Genomic DNA, 16,454 nt, shown 5'->3' on the forward strand with positions numbered 1-16,454 from the left:
CAGATCCCATGGAAGCCCAGGTGAATGTCCCCCATAGCATAATACAGCTTTCACCTGCCTGCGTCCATGGAGCAGTGCATATTTCAAGAAGCTGTTGGTCTGCCTGAAGGCATACCTGGACACAACCATCAACGTGGTGTAATAAGAAAGACAGTTCATCTGACTAAGTGACATGTTTCCATTTACCAACACAATTTTGTAGCTCACCTGAATGGCCAACTCGGTTGATTTTTCTTTGTCTTCTTCCACTTATCAGAGAACTTCCTTTTAAGTTTTAAAATCTCTTGTACATGCTCAGCTCTTTCACATTTTCTGCTTTCATATGCTTTGATATGATAAGACATGCTAGTGCCTTTGTAAACTTAACTGCCAAAAAACATTCAGTGTGTAGTGACCCACTAAAGATTTTGTGGATCCATCTTTTTTTGTACAAAGATAAGATTCCTTCCACTGAGAATTGAAGTGTGAAGACATTGTCAGTGTTAAACAATGCCAACTTACCAATACTGCTACTAGGCTGCAGTTCTGTCTACAATGTCAATCCCCAATTTCACAGTTGGCACTTTTCCGTGTTGTGACCACAGCATGCGCATGCATTCCCTTCACTCCCCACTATATGGATTCTGCTCTGCTTGAGCAAGTGGTTATGCTCAAAATTGGTGAGTTACTGAGCACCACTGTAAGAGAACTACAATAACAAGGAGAGGCCATGACGTTGTGATCACAGATTTACTTCAAACTTTTTACATTTTTAGTAGACCATCAAAACAACAAAATGTGCAAGTAGTAAGGTGCACTACTCTGGCAATTCCAAGAAAATCGAAAGATTTCTGAGGCTGAGGATTTTTACCTGCACATGTTTTGTGTGATTATTTCATCTGAACTACAATTATTCATGTTTCACACTGGACAGTGTGTTAAATCTTCATTTTCTTGTTGCTTTTCCCGTAAAACTAGTTGTATATTTGTATGCATTGTGACACTACAATGTGCTCATCTCTCGTGGCATTTGCCAACCCCAAACCCCTCCATCAGATTGCCACAGTGTATAGCATGGTTCATCATTCCAAATCACTCATTTTGTCTTGTGCTGTCCAGTGGAATCTCTCTTTACAACACCTCAAGTGTTGTTTAGCATTACTATGGAAGTCACAAGTGGTTCTTTCTGCTAATTTCATCTCATTTGTTTAAAACGGCCTTCTGTAATGCTCAATCTTCCCTGTCCTCCTGTATGTGAGGCCTGCCTAATATTGGTTTAGCTGTGGTTGTTCTTTCACATTTCCACTTCACATTAATATCACCATCAGTCATCTTGGGTAGCTTTAGAATTGTTGAAATGTCACTAATGGATTTGTTACTCGGAGACATCAAATGAATACACCATGTTCAAAGTCACTGAGATGTCATAGCCGACCCTTGGTGGTTCTGCCTCTTGTGACATCTAGTGATCAGTTCTGTATTACATATCCATGTCTGGATACTTTTGATCAGATAGTGTATGTACCGGGAGTAGTCTAGCTAACATATGTCCACTGAACAATGGCACAGCTTCAGTTTTTTCCTCATTTCAGTAACTGTTGCTGTGTAAAACTTAACCATATATCAGGCAAGCAGTGAGTTCAGTTTGTACCCCGAAAGCATTCAGTACAGCATTAATAACTTCACTTATTGTACAGGAATTCAGTAGCACTGTGAGACTGTGGCTATTAACAGATATGTGTCTGCCACTTGAACCAACCAGTGATGCTATAGGAGGAGTTCTTTCTGATGGAATGTTGTGTGCTGAGCCACAGCTGGCATGTGGAATTATGATAGTTAAGATTTTTAAGGATATACCACAGTATTCTGCAAAGATATGACAATCAGCTCCCACTCTCATTTTAACAGTGTGTTGTGGAAATTTAGTGATAACAGTTCTTAAAGATACAGCTTTGATTGTTCTAGTAAGAATTTCCTCTGTTTCACAGCCTGTTTAGAGGACAGAAGAAGTTACCAGGTTTATTTGTGAAATTACTGTTACGTGGTAGAGGATGATTAGATTGTGGACTGCGAGTAGGGATTAATAATGCCAGACAACAGGGTGAACTGTAAGGAATACAGTAGAAGTAAACCACTGTACTACAGAAAATTGTGAAATAGTGTTGAACTTGTCATTTTGCGGAAAACCTAATTATTGTGTTCAGATTTTGTTGGACAAAGCTGCTGAATGTAAGTTAAGGGGGAAATACTAAAAATATTGTCAAAAAATTGCCCCTTCCATTAATGATAGGGTTTGATTTTAGTGAGTGGTGGTAGAATTGCTTGAAACTTTCATCTCACATGCTCTGGGGTGATTGAAAAGAAAGTGACAGAAAATAAAGGGTGCATAGTATAAAAAATGGTGAGACATTTTCTTGCTTGGGCTGGGAATGTTATAACCCCCACACCCTACCTCTTTGTCACCCACAATTTGTGAGCCTACTCACATTCTGAATGTACTAAGTTGATTAATATATTTGTTAGATAGTGATTTAGTTTTCATAAACCATCTCAAGAGCCTGGTGGCAGAAATTCTAAAGGACTTTTTTGTGTTTAGTATCAAGATCAAGAAATCCATCATCTGGGGCCATTGGAAGAAATGGGAACGAAGATGGTTCAGTAGAAGATGGAGATGATTGTGGTCCAGATGTTCTTGTTATTCCATTCTCCCCAGAAGTTGGTGAGAATATCGGACTTGCATCAGAACAGAAGGTTTGTTAACACAAAAAGATGTTGCTGCTGTCATAGTCATTGGTTATTGCTTTACAGTATGTGCCATGTATCATACAGCTTTTTAATGAAATAAGACCCCATAAACAGATATGAAAATTTAAATTTATTTTTGAAGTTGTTGGAAAATAATTTTTTGTAAGGAAATTTGTATAGGCTGAACAACTTCAAAATTGCTCAAGGCATGCATTATATTCAATAAGTTGATTGCCCCTTGAATGGTGCCATATGCCAAACACCTCAGGAATCGGATAGTTTCAGCTTTGACAGATATGCAGAATAATGGGCGGAGAACCTTTCATTGTCCCAGTTGCCTCTTTATTAATGTTAGTGTAAACTATTAGGAGTGTAGGAGTGAGTGTCGTTAAAGTGTTTTGCTTCTTCAGAGAGCATTGATTTTGGCTTTACTGTCTGTATCACAAATATGATAGGAACTTCAAAACTCTTCCACAACCTAAGGTGGACATCTATGTGTTGACATGAGTGAGTGTTGTAAGGTTAGCCTGTGAGGTACCTGTCACACTTCAGTTGTATTTGGCTTGCTCACGCGAGACCCTTATGTCGACATTTGCTTCCCCTACTTTACATGGGCCTTCCATGTAACTGGTCCTAAAACATCCCAAATTATCCAGCTTATGTATTGAACAGTATTAATATTCAGACAAATGAGCTCAGCTGGTTAAACATTTTAATAATAAGCCTTGTAAAACTGGAGAAGATAACAGTAACAAAAAGTAAGTTTAGTTATAATGTGTTTTTGATTGTAGAATGGGTACGAAGTTTGACTGTAAAGTATTGGCTCTTTGACATGCGAATTTCATTGTTTGATCCTGCATGAACAATAAAATTAGCAGAAGGATCGAGAAAATGAATTCATGCTTTTTGGGGCACCACCAGCTTGGACAGTGTTGCAGTACATACAGTAAAACTTTGTTTATGTATTTTTCTTACTTGGACATTTTATTATTATTATTATTATTTTATTTTTTCTCCAGTCCCGCAGAAATATCTACAGTGTGTGCTAGTTATGATGTCCGGTTCCTCAGCGTGCATTCTGGGGAATGGGTCACAGCCAGCTAACAATTAATTTTTAATGTGACAGGATTGAGACTGTTTTATAAATCGACAGATACGCAACAATAGTACAAACTGCAACAATACAGTCGTCACAAAAATCTGATTTTATACATGTACTGTACAGGATACAAAATTATAAAGTACGAAACCATGGTTACAGCAGCAGCGATAGCCATATGAAAGGTTGGCATTGGGTGCAGCAGTCTTTTATTTTCTCAAAGTAACATGATTTCTGCTGAACCGGCACTACGAAGCAACTTGACATGAATTACTGCATGTCACTGGGTAATCCCAAAGCACATCACAGCTCATTAGTTTATCTTCATTCATTAAAGTAAAGCATATATTATAGGCAGCTGTTTTATTTAGCCCTACTGTATAGTCTACAGCACTATAATTACTGTATTTCTGTTAGTGACAGAAAGAAGAAAAACATTACGATCACTGAAAAACTATGAATTTTCAATGTAGTGAAGAAAAATAGTAATATAAAGCGAGTGGATATTGCCAAGGAATTAGGAATTGCTGCATATACCTTACATTCTATCATAGCGAATGCAAAGGAAATTGAAGACAGTGCAAGTGTGTTCAAAATTTCTGCTAGTAAACACACATGCATTCAGGGTGGGAACCACGAAGATGTGGAAGACTGATTGTTTCTATGGTTCAGGCAACATAGAGCAGAAGGGATTCCTATTAGCAACCCATTGCTCTGTGAAAAGGCAGCTGAATGGGTGGTCCAATGCAGTGTATAAAATTTCAGTGCTCCATCAGGTTGACTGCATAAATTTAAGGTTACACACAGCATTAGTTGTGTGTGACTGAAGCATAAGTGTCAATCCCAAGACAATGCGAGATGAGAAAAAAAACATCTAAATGAGCTGACGTCCCAGTACACTCCTGAAACATTTCCATTGCAGATGAGACGGGCCTGTTTTACAGTGTAATGCCTGACTGCACAATTGAATTCAAAGACGAGAAATGCCATAGAGTAAAAGAAAGTGGACAATGTGGAAAAATTCTGTTATGTGCTAACAGCGATGGTAGGGAGAAGCTCCAGCCACTTATGATTTGGAAATTTGCTAAATCACTTTGTTTTAAAAATCTTGTCACATTTCCCAAAAAAACATACTAAAAACAAGAAATTGTGAATTATGGCAAAAGTGTTCGAAGTATCAATACAAAAATGGCTGCAGCAGGCCAAAAGATTTTATTTGCTCATAGACAGATGTGTAGCACACCATTCACTTACTTGCTATTTGAGAAATATAACAATAGAATCCTTTCCAGCAAATTGCACAAGTGAGCTCCAGCCACTTGACCTTGAAGTATAAGAGGCATTCAAAAAGAAATGAGCCGGAGGCATAATTACAGAAACCAGTACCTGTATGTTAGAAGTATTGACCCTGGCTGTTGAGAGACTTGTCCCACTGTGACACAAGACAGTGAATGGCTTTTTCACAAAATTCCCGGGGCTGCGATATTAACCAGTTCTGCATGAACAGCTGGATGTCATTGTCGGAGGTGGAGTGTTTGCCCCCTCAGAGCCTTTTTAAGAGGACCAAAAATGACCCGCTTGTAATTCACTTCCTGGAGCACAGGACAATATTGAATGCCCAGCATTACTCGCAAACCTTGACCACCCTTCACCAAGTGATCAAATCAATACCAATGGGGTCATTCTGCTCCATGACAATGCAAAGCCTCATACGGCCAACACAGTCACGGCACCCCTGCAGAAATTCAAATGGGAGGTTCTTGGCCACCCTTCATACAGTTCGGACCTCTCTCCCTGTATTTACACGATTTTTGGTCCCTTTAAAAAGGCTCTGAGGTGGCAAATTGTTCACCTTGGACGATGACGTCCAGCTGTACGTGTGGAATTGCTTAACATCACAGCCCTGAGAATTTTATGAGACACCCAGTCACTGCCTTGTGTCACAGTGAGACAAGTGTCTCAACAGCCAGTGTCAATACTTATAACATACAGGGGTTTCTGTAATTATGCCTCTGGTACATTTCCTTTTGAACACCCCTTATAATACATGCTTTCAAGTTTCATTATCACAAAGTGCTCATGCAGCATGTCATCAAATGTGTCGGAAAAAAAGAAGAAATGAAAATAAAGCATTTTACAGATCACAGTTTTACTTGCCATTTTTTATTATTGTAATACTTGGGCCAGAAAAAGTTCCTGAGAACGTATTAATGAATTTGTTTCTTCTGATAGGAAGTGCACTACATCGCAGCTTCAGGGCACAATGTTTCAGACATTACCATTCATAACTGCTTCCAAAGATGATTTTACTTTTGTATGGAGCCACAGTCATATAAAACGTTTTGAAAGATGTAACCGCCATTTGACCATACGACAGTTTTTATTTCACATTCTAGATTTTGGTCTTAGGCCATTATCAAGTGTTACAGTTATTATAAAATCATTAGACTTGAGTTTAACCCAAGTCATTGTCAAAACATGTTTCTTCGGATATATAAACAAATTTAGTTGAAATAAATGCAAGAACATTTGTGCGGTATGCTAATTTACTGGCAATTAGCATGACTCAGTTGATATGGTTGAGGAAAAATAGATGACCAAATCACAGGTTTTAAACTTTGCTACAGTGTGTCTCAAGCCAGATTTGGATATGAAGTCCATGGTCATGAAGGAAATGATAATACTGAAGATGTTTCACCTAATAAGCATTCATCATTTCAGGATTACGGCAACATTGCTGAAAACCTGTAGAAGCCATGACTATTCCTGAGATACTTTGATTGAGGGACATGGACAAGGATACTGACAAAGAGGACAATACAGTAGAGCTTCTGCAGTCCTCTGTGATTTTTAATGATACAGTAAAAGTGTTAGAAAAAATTAAACAATTTGTGACACGCCATAATGTTTCTGACAAAATTACGGCATGGTTATCCCGTTTTGAGGGTACAATGTATGCTGTAACCATGGCAAAGGAAAAAACAAGCAAAGATTACAGACTTTTTATGAAATGGTCTTTTCTTCTGTGTAGATATTTACCTTTTTTCTCCGTTTTTTTAAGTAGGTCTTAGGCTTTTATAAAGTTTTCTGTAAGACCACTTTTGATTTACTGTATTTTCCATTTGTCATTTTACCAGTTTAATTTGCAAGTATGACACTTTCTGTCTTGTATACATTTTTTACATTTATAACCCCCTCCTTACCGCCCCCCCCCCCCCACCCCTTGTATAAATGGAGTTTTACTGTATCTAATTACATTTGTGATGTGAAAAGACAATTACGCCAAGACAAATTGACTTAGACTGAAATAGGAGCCATTTGGGACATTGACATCAGAAGAAGTAGTGTGTCGTAACCAAAATTAGTAGTGATGTTGCCCCAGAAACCTTTTGTCTTTCTCTGAACGTCTCACCAAGATTCTCATTAATGCATACAGATCCTAAAAGTGACATTTGAAGTTACATTATCGAGACACTTGTTTGACTTGTCATTCTTTTCAATTTCTATCTTTAATTTTGTTTAAATGAAAACATCTTTTTTCCGTGTTACATCATCTCTAAGCAGTAAACACAGAAGGCAAAATAATGCATTTTTTACTTCACAGCTGCAAAACGAACTTTCTGTTGGTACCATTCGGAATGAAAGCTTTAAATATATTAGTTGTTGTTGCTTATGAAGTGACCAAGTAAAATCTCATTACCAGAATTATGACGTGTCTCGTCAAGTTGGTGCATCGGTTCCTGAGCCATAAATTAAAAGAATGAGAGAACACAGTCACTGTGAGAACTATTATAATATACTAAACTTAGTACAATGAGTCATCATTGAAATGCACATACAAGTCCATGTGCAATGCCAGGAGAAAATAAACACCTGAACACTTGATCATTTACATCTAGCTTGCAATCCACAGAATTAAACATAAGTCACCTCTTGAGGCCAGCCCTGTTGTACTGTAACTTTAGGGAAAGTTGCGACTTCAACTACAACAGTAATCAACTGCTGATAGACTGAAGGTACTTGGCTGGATAAGGCTGTGGTTGAGTGGCCTCTTAAACATGTGATCAGAGGCACCAGTGATGCCTCAGCTGAGAGAGCATGGCACTTGTGCAGCCATCATTTGGGCAGCACCAGTTGCTGTGCTGCCACTGTTGGACAGCAGTGGAACCTCCAGCACAAGTCTTTGTACCTGGAATGATTGTCTTTTGTGTGATATTGACAGGCTACAATACCACATCCTCCCCACTCCCCCTCCACATCTACCACCACCACCACCACCACCACCACCACCACCACCACCACCACCACCACCACCACTACCACTACCACTACCACCGAAATTTCTCACCATTGTTGTGTAGTAAGCATATCAGCAGCAAGGGGAGGCTTGGTCACAGGTGTAGCTGAGGAGGCAGGAGCTAGGGCAACAGCGGATGCTGCTAACAACCTGGCATCGGCCTTGTGGATGCCTGGGAACATTGGCCAGAAAAACTGGCATACAGTGCACACCTGTGACCAGTGGCTAAGGCCCTGTTGAAATGGATGACTTCTTGGCATCTGGTGAGTCTCTGGTGTTGTAAAGAATAGCATTTGGGTGATCCTGGCCCAACCCCAATGTCAGAAGCGACAGGTGCTGTGATGACTCACTCGTGCTATGTTGATGTACATTTGCTCCTCATCTAGTGCTTACAGTGCTGAACGCAAGGAAGCCATGGATGGCAGTGGCAACAAGATCCTGTGTGGCACCGAATCTGAAACGGAGAGATTTGAGGCACAACCATGCAGGTGACACGCACCAATTTGGTTGTAGTGCCATCTGTGCACACTGGAATGACCTGGGATGCAAAAAGAGAACGATCCAGGATGTTAATATTGGTCCATTTTCCCATCTTAACTTGGCTCCAATCAATCTGAAAAAGACAACATTGTTAATTTTAAACTGTCTACTGAAAGGGTACTTAACCGACCATTCAGGTGGATGTTGTAGGTGAAGTTAAGTGTTACGGTGGTAACCATGAAGCAATTCCACAGGTGATTTGTCATCTCCTGGCTGGGAACATTAGGATGCCTAGAATGTTTTAGAGACTGTTCCCTCGCATGGAAAGCGTGCACGAAGTCTGGTCATTCGCTGCTTAAAAGTGCATACAAAATGTTTCATTACTCCGTTTGTCTGGGGATGGAATGGTGCACTAGTCTTGTTGTATGCTGTTTACATCACAGAATTGTTGAAATTTACTTGACACAAAATGTGGTCCATTATCAGAAATAATTACTTGTGGAAGGCTCTGTATACAAAAAATTAACTGCCTTGATGGTTTGAGAAGCAGTTGTGGACTGCATGGGTACAACAAACAGAAATCTGCTAAGTGCATCAACCAAAATTAACCACTGAATGTTCTAGAACGGACCAGCATAATCAATGTGCAGCCTTTGCAATGGGATGATGGTTTTAGAATTTCTAATATGTCCATTAGTACTTTCAGCTGTGGCAAAGGATGTGACTCTACAGCTGTCTGACAGTTGATAGTGAACTTGAAGTCAGCACATAAGCATAAATTGCCATTCAGTTTGGTGAGGATCATGCAGGACAGACCATGCCTGAAAGCATTTCAATTGTGCGTTGGCTTTTAATGTTACATGCTCCCTAAAGTTGTTAGCATTGCCTAATATATCCAGAAACAGTTCACAAAACTCAATACATAATTTCGAGATACTGTCATTAGGCACAAAAATGTTGACTGACCGCACAGTGCCTTCTGTCTGTAATGCAAACAGGTTGAAGGCGTCCATGTCAAAAATGTTCTGACTGTCTTTTGCACAGAGAACCACAAACAAGACTGGTTTTGTAACTTTCTTGAACGTGGGAGGGGTTTAGACTGACCTAGCTGTCCATAGGTAAATCTAGTCAAAAGTATGACAGATGGTCCAGTATCAAGTTGCATACAAACATCGTGCTTGGAAATGTTCTGTGATGTAAACAACTTGCCCATGTATCTTTGAATAGGATATAAGTTCTGGGAATTTGACACTGAATTCGGATTTGATATAACACTGTTTGTCTTGTTAGCCATTTTTTACATGACTGCATTAATACTTATGGCTTGATCTTTAGAGGAACGATCTCAGTGACACTGCATAACATTTTATCACTACAGAACTTTCCACACTTATACCTGATTTTAGACTGTGTAATCAGACCTCTTAAGTCTGCTACGTATCCCCTGTTTGTTTGATAGTCTCAGCTTCTTGCAAGTGATCGAGTTGGCAAAATTTTCCCCGTACTTATTGGGTTTTATTCTGTCAAAGTATTTGGATATTAACAGCATGCTTTAAAACAAAACAAGTGTTTATAATTTGACCCTTTACACTTCTTATGCCCATGTTTGTGTGAATGTGAACTCAGTTCTCTAAATGATCACTGAGAGAGAGAGAGAGAGAGAGAGAGAGAGAGAGAGAGAGAGAGAGAGAGTGAGTGTGACTGACTGACTTCACTCACCTGTAAACTTTCGTTTGTGATGCAGGTGCTGTGCCTTGAGGATCAACAACATTGCACGGAAACTGGTGCCCATGGAAATATCACAGATGCTGGAGGTCCTATAGGAAACATTGTGGATAGAGTGGAAAGTCAAGAGAAGCGCACCCGTTTCTCCTTGCTGCATGATGAAGGCTCAATTGGTGAGAACTTACATAGCTACTGTTGTACACATCCATAACATAGCCCTGTGCCATGTAAGTGCAGTCCATAACAGTTATAATTTAGAATGAGTCTGTCTGTAACCCATGAATTGAGTTATGGAAGCTCCTCATAATACAGGTGACCACAGTATATACACTAGGTGATAAAAAGTATCTGGATACCTGGCTGAAAATGACTTAAAAGTTCATGGCACCCTCCATCGATAATGCTGGAATTCAATATGGTGTTGGTGCACCGTTAGCCTTGATGACAGCTTCCAATCTTGCTAGCATGCATTCAGTCAGGTGCTAGAAGGTTTCTTGGGGAATGGCAGCCCGTTCTTCACGGAATGCTGCAGTGAGGAGAGCTATCAATGTCGCTTGGTGAGGCATGACACGAAGTCGGCATTCCAAAACATCCCAAAAGTGTTCTATAGGATTCAGATCAGGACTCTGTGCAGGCTAGTTCATTACAGGGATGGTATTGTTGTGTAACCACTCCACCACTGGCGATGCATTATGAACAGGTGCTCGATCATGTTGAAAGATGCAATCGCCATCCCAGAATTGCTCTTCAACAGTGGGAAGCAAGAAGGTGCTTAAAAAATCAATGTAGGCCTGCACTGTGACAGTGCCATGCAAAACAACAAGGGGTGCAAGCCCGCTCCAGGAAAAATACAACCACACCATGAGACCATCATCTCCGAAGTTTACTGTTGGCACTATAGATACTGGCAGATGACATTCACCATACCCACTCCCTGCCATTCGATCGCCACATTGTGTACCATGATTCGTCACTTCACATAATGTTTCTCCACTGTTGAGTCGTCCAATGTTTACACTCCTTACACCAAGCAAAGCATAGTTTGGCATTTGCCGGCATGATGTGTGACTTACGAGCAGCCGCTTGACCATGAAATCCAAGTTTCCTCACCTCCCGCCTAACTGAGATAGTACTTGCAGTGGATCCAGATGCAGTTTAGAATTCCTGTGTGATGGTTTGGATAGATGTATGCCTATTACACATTACAACCCACTTCAACTGTTGGCACACTTTGTCAGCCAACAGACAAGGTCAGCCTGTAAGCTTTTGTGCTGTATGTGTCCTTTCATGTTTCCACTTCACTATCACATCGGAAACAGTGGACCTATGGATGTTTAGGAGTGTGGAAATCTCGCGTATAGACATATGACACAAATGACACCCAATCACCTGACCACGTTCAGAGTCCATGAGTTCCACGGAGTGCCCCATTCTGCTCTCTCACGATGTCTAATAACTACTGAGGTTGCTTGTGTGGAGTACCTGGCCACAGGTGACAGCACAATGCACCTAATATGAAAAACATATGTTTTTGGGGGTGCCTGTATATTTCTGATCACATAGTGTATGTGAAGGGTAGAGTTGGGCATCAGTTGTGAAGCCATAGTATAACTTTATCACAGTGCTATTGCAGAGATTATGACACAGCAGATATACATATTTGTGATTTATTCAATTTGAAAACCACAACATGTTTCTAGAAGACATGATCCCATTGTCAAATTTTGTAATTGCAGAGAGATATCCAGTATATGTACATTAGCACATGAAAAATGTATCATGCTTTCCTTGTTCATAGAAAGTTTCACAAAGACAAGTTCCCAATATCAAGTTCTTTTTCCAAATTAAATAAGCCTTTGGACAATTGGTGCATCATAATCTCTGTACTGCAAGTTAAAAAGAATTATTCCTGAACTTATAACTTATCATACTTAGGAATGAAATGTTTAGTTCATAATACTTTGCAGTGGAACTCCAAGTGGTGTAAATGATGATGCTCTCCTTAAAAAAAGGTAGGTCTGTACCAGCTGACTGTTACATTTAATTAAACAAAATACAGGGTTGTAACTTTAATAGTGGCAGCTATTTATTTACAGCTTGTACAAAATAGATAAGTGTTTCAAAGTTTTACTGACCTTCAAAGTAGTCACCAGCATTGTGTATAACCTGTTGCCAGTGATGTGGAATTCATAGGATACTCTTATCAGTGCCAGTTGTGTGGACAGCTCGAGTGGCGCGGTCTATTGCCCGACGAATTTATAGCTTCTCTGAAGTGAATGCCATGAAGTGTTTCCTTCAGTTTAGAAATCAAGTTAAAGTCACTAGGTTGGTTGGTTGATCTTTTTGGGTGTGGGGGGGGGGGGGGGGGGGGGGAGGACCAAACAACGAGGTCATTGGTTCCTGAAGTCACAAGGGCCTAAGTCAGGGGAGTGCAGTAGGTTGTATAGCACTTAGCAGCCCCATTAGTCAAACAGATCAGTAACAGCTTGCACTGTATGTGCTTGAGCATTGTCCTGCAAAATGATGGTCAGGTCCTGCAGAAAGTGTCATCACTTCCGTCTCTAAGCAGGTCGTAGATTATGTTCGAAAAATGAACAGCATAGAAACAGAAGTGATGACACTTTCTGCAGGACCTGACCATCATTTTGCAGGACAATGCTCAAGCACATACAGTGCAAGCTGTTACTGATTTGTTCGGTTGATGGGGCTGCTAAGTGCCATACCACCTACTGCACTCCCCTGACTTAAGCCCTCGTGAGTTCAACTTTATTTCTAAACCGAAGGAAACACTTCACGGCATTCACTTCAGAACTGCTACAAATTCATCGGGCAATAGACCGTGCCGCTTGAACTGTCCATACAACTGGCACTGCTAAGAGTATCCTACAGTTTCCACATCGCTGGCAACAGGTTATACACAATGCTGGTAACTACTCTGAAGGTCAGTAAAATTTTGAAATACACATCTATTTTGTACGAGCTGTAAATAAATAGTTTCCATTATTAAAGTTCCAAACCTTGTATATTCTCAGTTGTGAACACGGACAACCATCGGCTGTGTAATGAGATAACAACAATGAAAATTTGTGCTGGACCGGGACTTGAACCCAGATTTCCTGCTTTACGCAAGCAGTCACCTTAACATCTTTGGCTATGCATGCATGATTCATGGTCAGACCCAAACTTCCACATGTTGCCGTTCGTGCCAAACCTGCACTCATACACATAACATAGTTCTGATATGGGGGAGGGACATTTTAATTGAGTCACTGCCTGGTATCGGTGGTTAAAGTGCCGGTATTGTTAAGAAGTACGATTCTATCTTCCGTCAGACATGCAGGCACATTTCTGGAATAGATGATCTCGCTATTAAGTTCTATAGTCATGCACAGATATCCAACATATGTATGTTAGTATGTGAAATAATGCATCAGGCTCTCCTTGTTCATAGAACTTGATATATATTTGTAAGGAATTTCACATTTTTCCCCAGACACAATCACACATCTCAAAATTTCCATGAGCTCATACTGCCAAAAACAAATTATAGTCCTAAATAACAAGCGATAATAGGCCTAAAATTTAATAAATTTTTATCAAAAGTACATACTGCCTCTTTGGTTTTTGAACCACAAGTAAAAGCAGTAGTACAAACTCAAATTTATTTATGTTCCAATAACTTTAGATATACTTACTTTTATTGTCAATGATCTCCTCAATATGATCATTATAAGACAGACCACCTGTCACAATCTCCTACAGTCACACAGCACAATCTTCTCACATACTGTTGCTTTGAATGATGTGAGTAACTGCTGCAATGCAGTTAATTTGTAGAACTATCTCAGTGTACCACTAGATGTGTCTGTCTTCCAACAGCATTGGGAGTTTCATGAGAAAGGCACTGGTACTTAAAAGAAGTGGTTTCTGGAAGAAATCACTGCCACTCAAATGGTTAATTCGATATGTCATTTTCCCTTTCAAGTGAATATTGGTAGGAGTAAACACCGTATGATCTTATTCAGGGAAACAATTTTTAAAAAGGAATTTAGCATTTTGGCCTTCCATCTGTTATCCTCTGTTTCAATGGCATTACAGTTAGTGAGCATCTGAACAGATGGCTGTGATCCATTTACATGATTTAACACAAGTGATCATCTAAAAGGTTACCTCACCAGTTGATTCTGTGAATTTAGAGTAATATTGTGTGATTCCATGTGTCTACCACTTTCCACAAACATTTGAGTCTCCCAGTGTATAGTTGGCAAGTTGAGTTCTCCTTTCGAATTTTGCAGCATGACCAGGTAATTTATGCACACCCTTCTCCAGGGTTTCGTAGAAATGTTTTGCGGGTGCTGTTCTTGATGCAAGGGGTGTATAAAAGCATCAGACTACCAAAGTTAATCTGCATATAACACTTCACCCAAATTATTTTGTGTTTGGATTGTGTATTAGTCTCACTAGATGTTATTGTAGAATTTGGAGAAGAGTGGGTCAAAAGCCTCAATGAAATTTTCGTGTGAAGTCATACCGCTTTAGGATATTAAAATATTATTTGTTGTGATGGTAATTTTAAGACATGGTTATTGTCAAGCATTGTCGGATGTTGTGACCAACGCAACAACATAATGTTCCCAGCTGTGTCAAAACAAATACATGTGGTTATAAATCTACCTGCTGTTCCATACACCTTGTATGCACTCATTAGAAAGCTGATGAAATAACGGAGAACAGCAGACATGTTTCTTGTTATTTCATCAACTTTGTAACATATGTGTGCAAGATGTATGGCAAAGTGGATAGATTTATACCAGCCGATATATTTGCTAGGAACTATGTTCTAGCATGTCACAACTTCGTGCAATGCAGGCAATGACCACATGTAGAAACTGTGACCGGAGTAAATAATATTATAACAGCTAAAAGTGAAGTGACTTCATTTAAAAGATATTATCATATCCCTAATGATTATTAACACTCCACCACACCCAGCATATCTTTGCAATATACATTCCAGTTGCAATTTAGAATTTCAATGCTGTTAACATCTGGTTTCAGACAACTTTCTATTCCTAATAATAAGTGGGCATTATTATTATTATTATTTACTGTTCAAAGAAAATTAATGGTTGCAGTCAGTCTTGTGTTCTTTGAATTGGGCACCTGCCTGTCATCCTCAGCCATCGAAAGCTGATGGCTCACCTGAGGATGACTGGCAGATGCACAGTTGAAATATCATGGAGTTTAGTTCACAATGACTGACTGCGAGCTCGAAACTTCTTCGAACACATAGTTTTCTGGGAAAGTTTTAAAATGCAGATTATTATTAATGTGTGTCAGTGAGTGACTAGTTTCATGATCTTTCCATAGGCATTGATGCAGTTAACTCACTCTATATTAAAATTTATTCTTTGTTATCTGCCATGACAAATGCTGGTCTGTGTAATTAATAGGGCTGATATTTTTCCCTCTCTGAAACTGAAACATAACATGACACTGTGGTTTAGAAGTGGTGGAATGGCAGACTCTGGTGGTGGTGGTGGTGGTGGTGGTGGTGGTGGTGGTGGTGGTGGTGGTGGCTACGAAAACTCTGGTGCAAGATGCAACGTATTTCATTTCATCTCGAGTTATAATGTCAGAGTACTGAGACGCCCCTGGAGAAGTCCCTTGCAGGTGCGTGGTCCACTGACAGTGCCAATGGTGTTAGAAGATCGTGGCCGTTTGATGTCTGCATCTTGCTTTGCTGATACTTTTTACCCCATTCAGCAGCACATGCCCGAGTTAGCACTATGTGGCCCTGAGCCAGCAGTGCTAGCAACTCATAGGTCCACAGAATTCTTATTGGCATCCACTGTTACTGGGTCGCTATAAAAGGACAGGGGCAGTACCACCCTGGCTGCGAAAACTCTGGTGCAAGATGCAACGTATTTCATTTCATCTCGAGTTATAATGTCAGAGTACTGAGACGCCCCTGGAGAAGTCCCTTGCAGGTGCGTGGTCCACTGACAGTGCCAATGGTGTTAGAAGATCGTGGCCGTTTGATGTCTGCATCTTGCTTTGCTGATACTTTTTACCCCATTCAGCAGCACATGCCCGAGTTAGCACTATGTGGCCCTGAGCCAGCAGTGC

The 16,454-nt window shown here is 40.1% G+C and overlaps 1 protein-coding gene across 4 annotated transcripts in view; it reads left to right on the top strand.

Annotated features, from left to right (window-relative positions):
- LOC126297885 (GTPase-activating protein and VPS9 domain-containing protein 1) overlaps nucleotides 1-16,454 on the top strand; it is a 280,670-nt gene that overhangs the window by 87,982 nt on the left and 176,234 nt on the right. For all 4 annotated transcript variants that reach the window (XM_049989182.1, XM_049989183.1, XM_049989180.1 and 1 more), the window contains exons 10-11: nucleotides 2,576-2,730; nucleotides 10,345-10,498. In XM_049989182.1, coding sequence (XP_049845139.1) covers nucleotides 2,576-2,730; nucleotides 10,345-10,498 — 309 coding nt within the window. The remainder of the gene's footprint in view (nucleotides 1-2,575; nucleotides 2,731-10,344; nucleotides 10,499-16,454) is intronic.

Source organism: Schistocerca gregaria, chromosome X, assembly GCF_023897955.1.
Source record: "Schistocerca gregaria isolate iqSchGreg1 chromosome X, iqSchGreg1.2, whole genome shotgun sequence".
Taxonomy (NCBI): domain Eukaryota; kingdom Metazoa; phylum Arthropoda; class Insecta; order Orthoptera; family Acrididae; genus Schistocerca; species Schistocerca gregaria.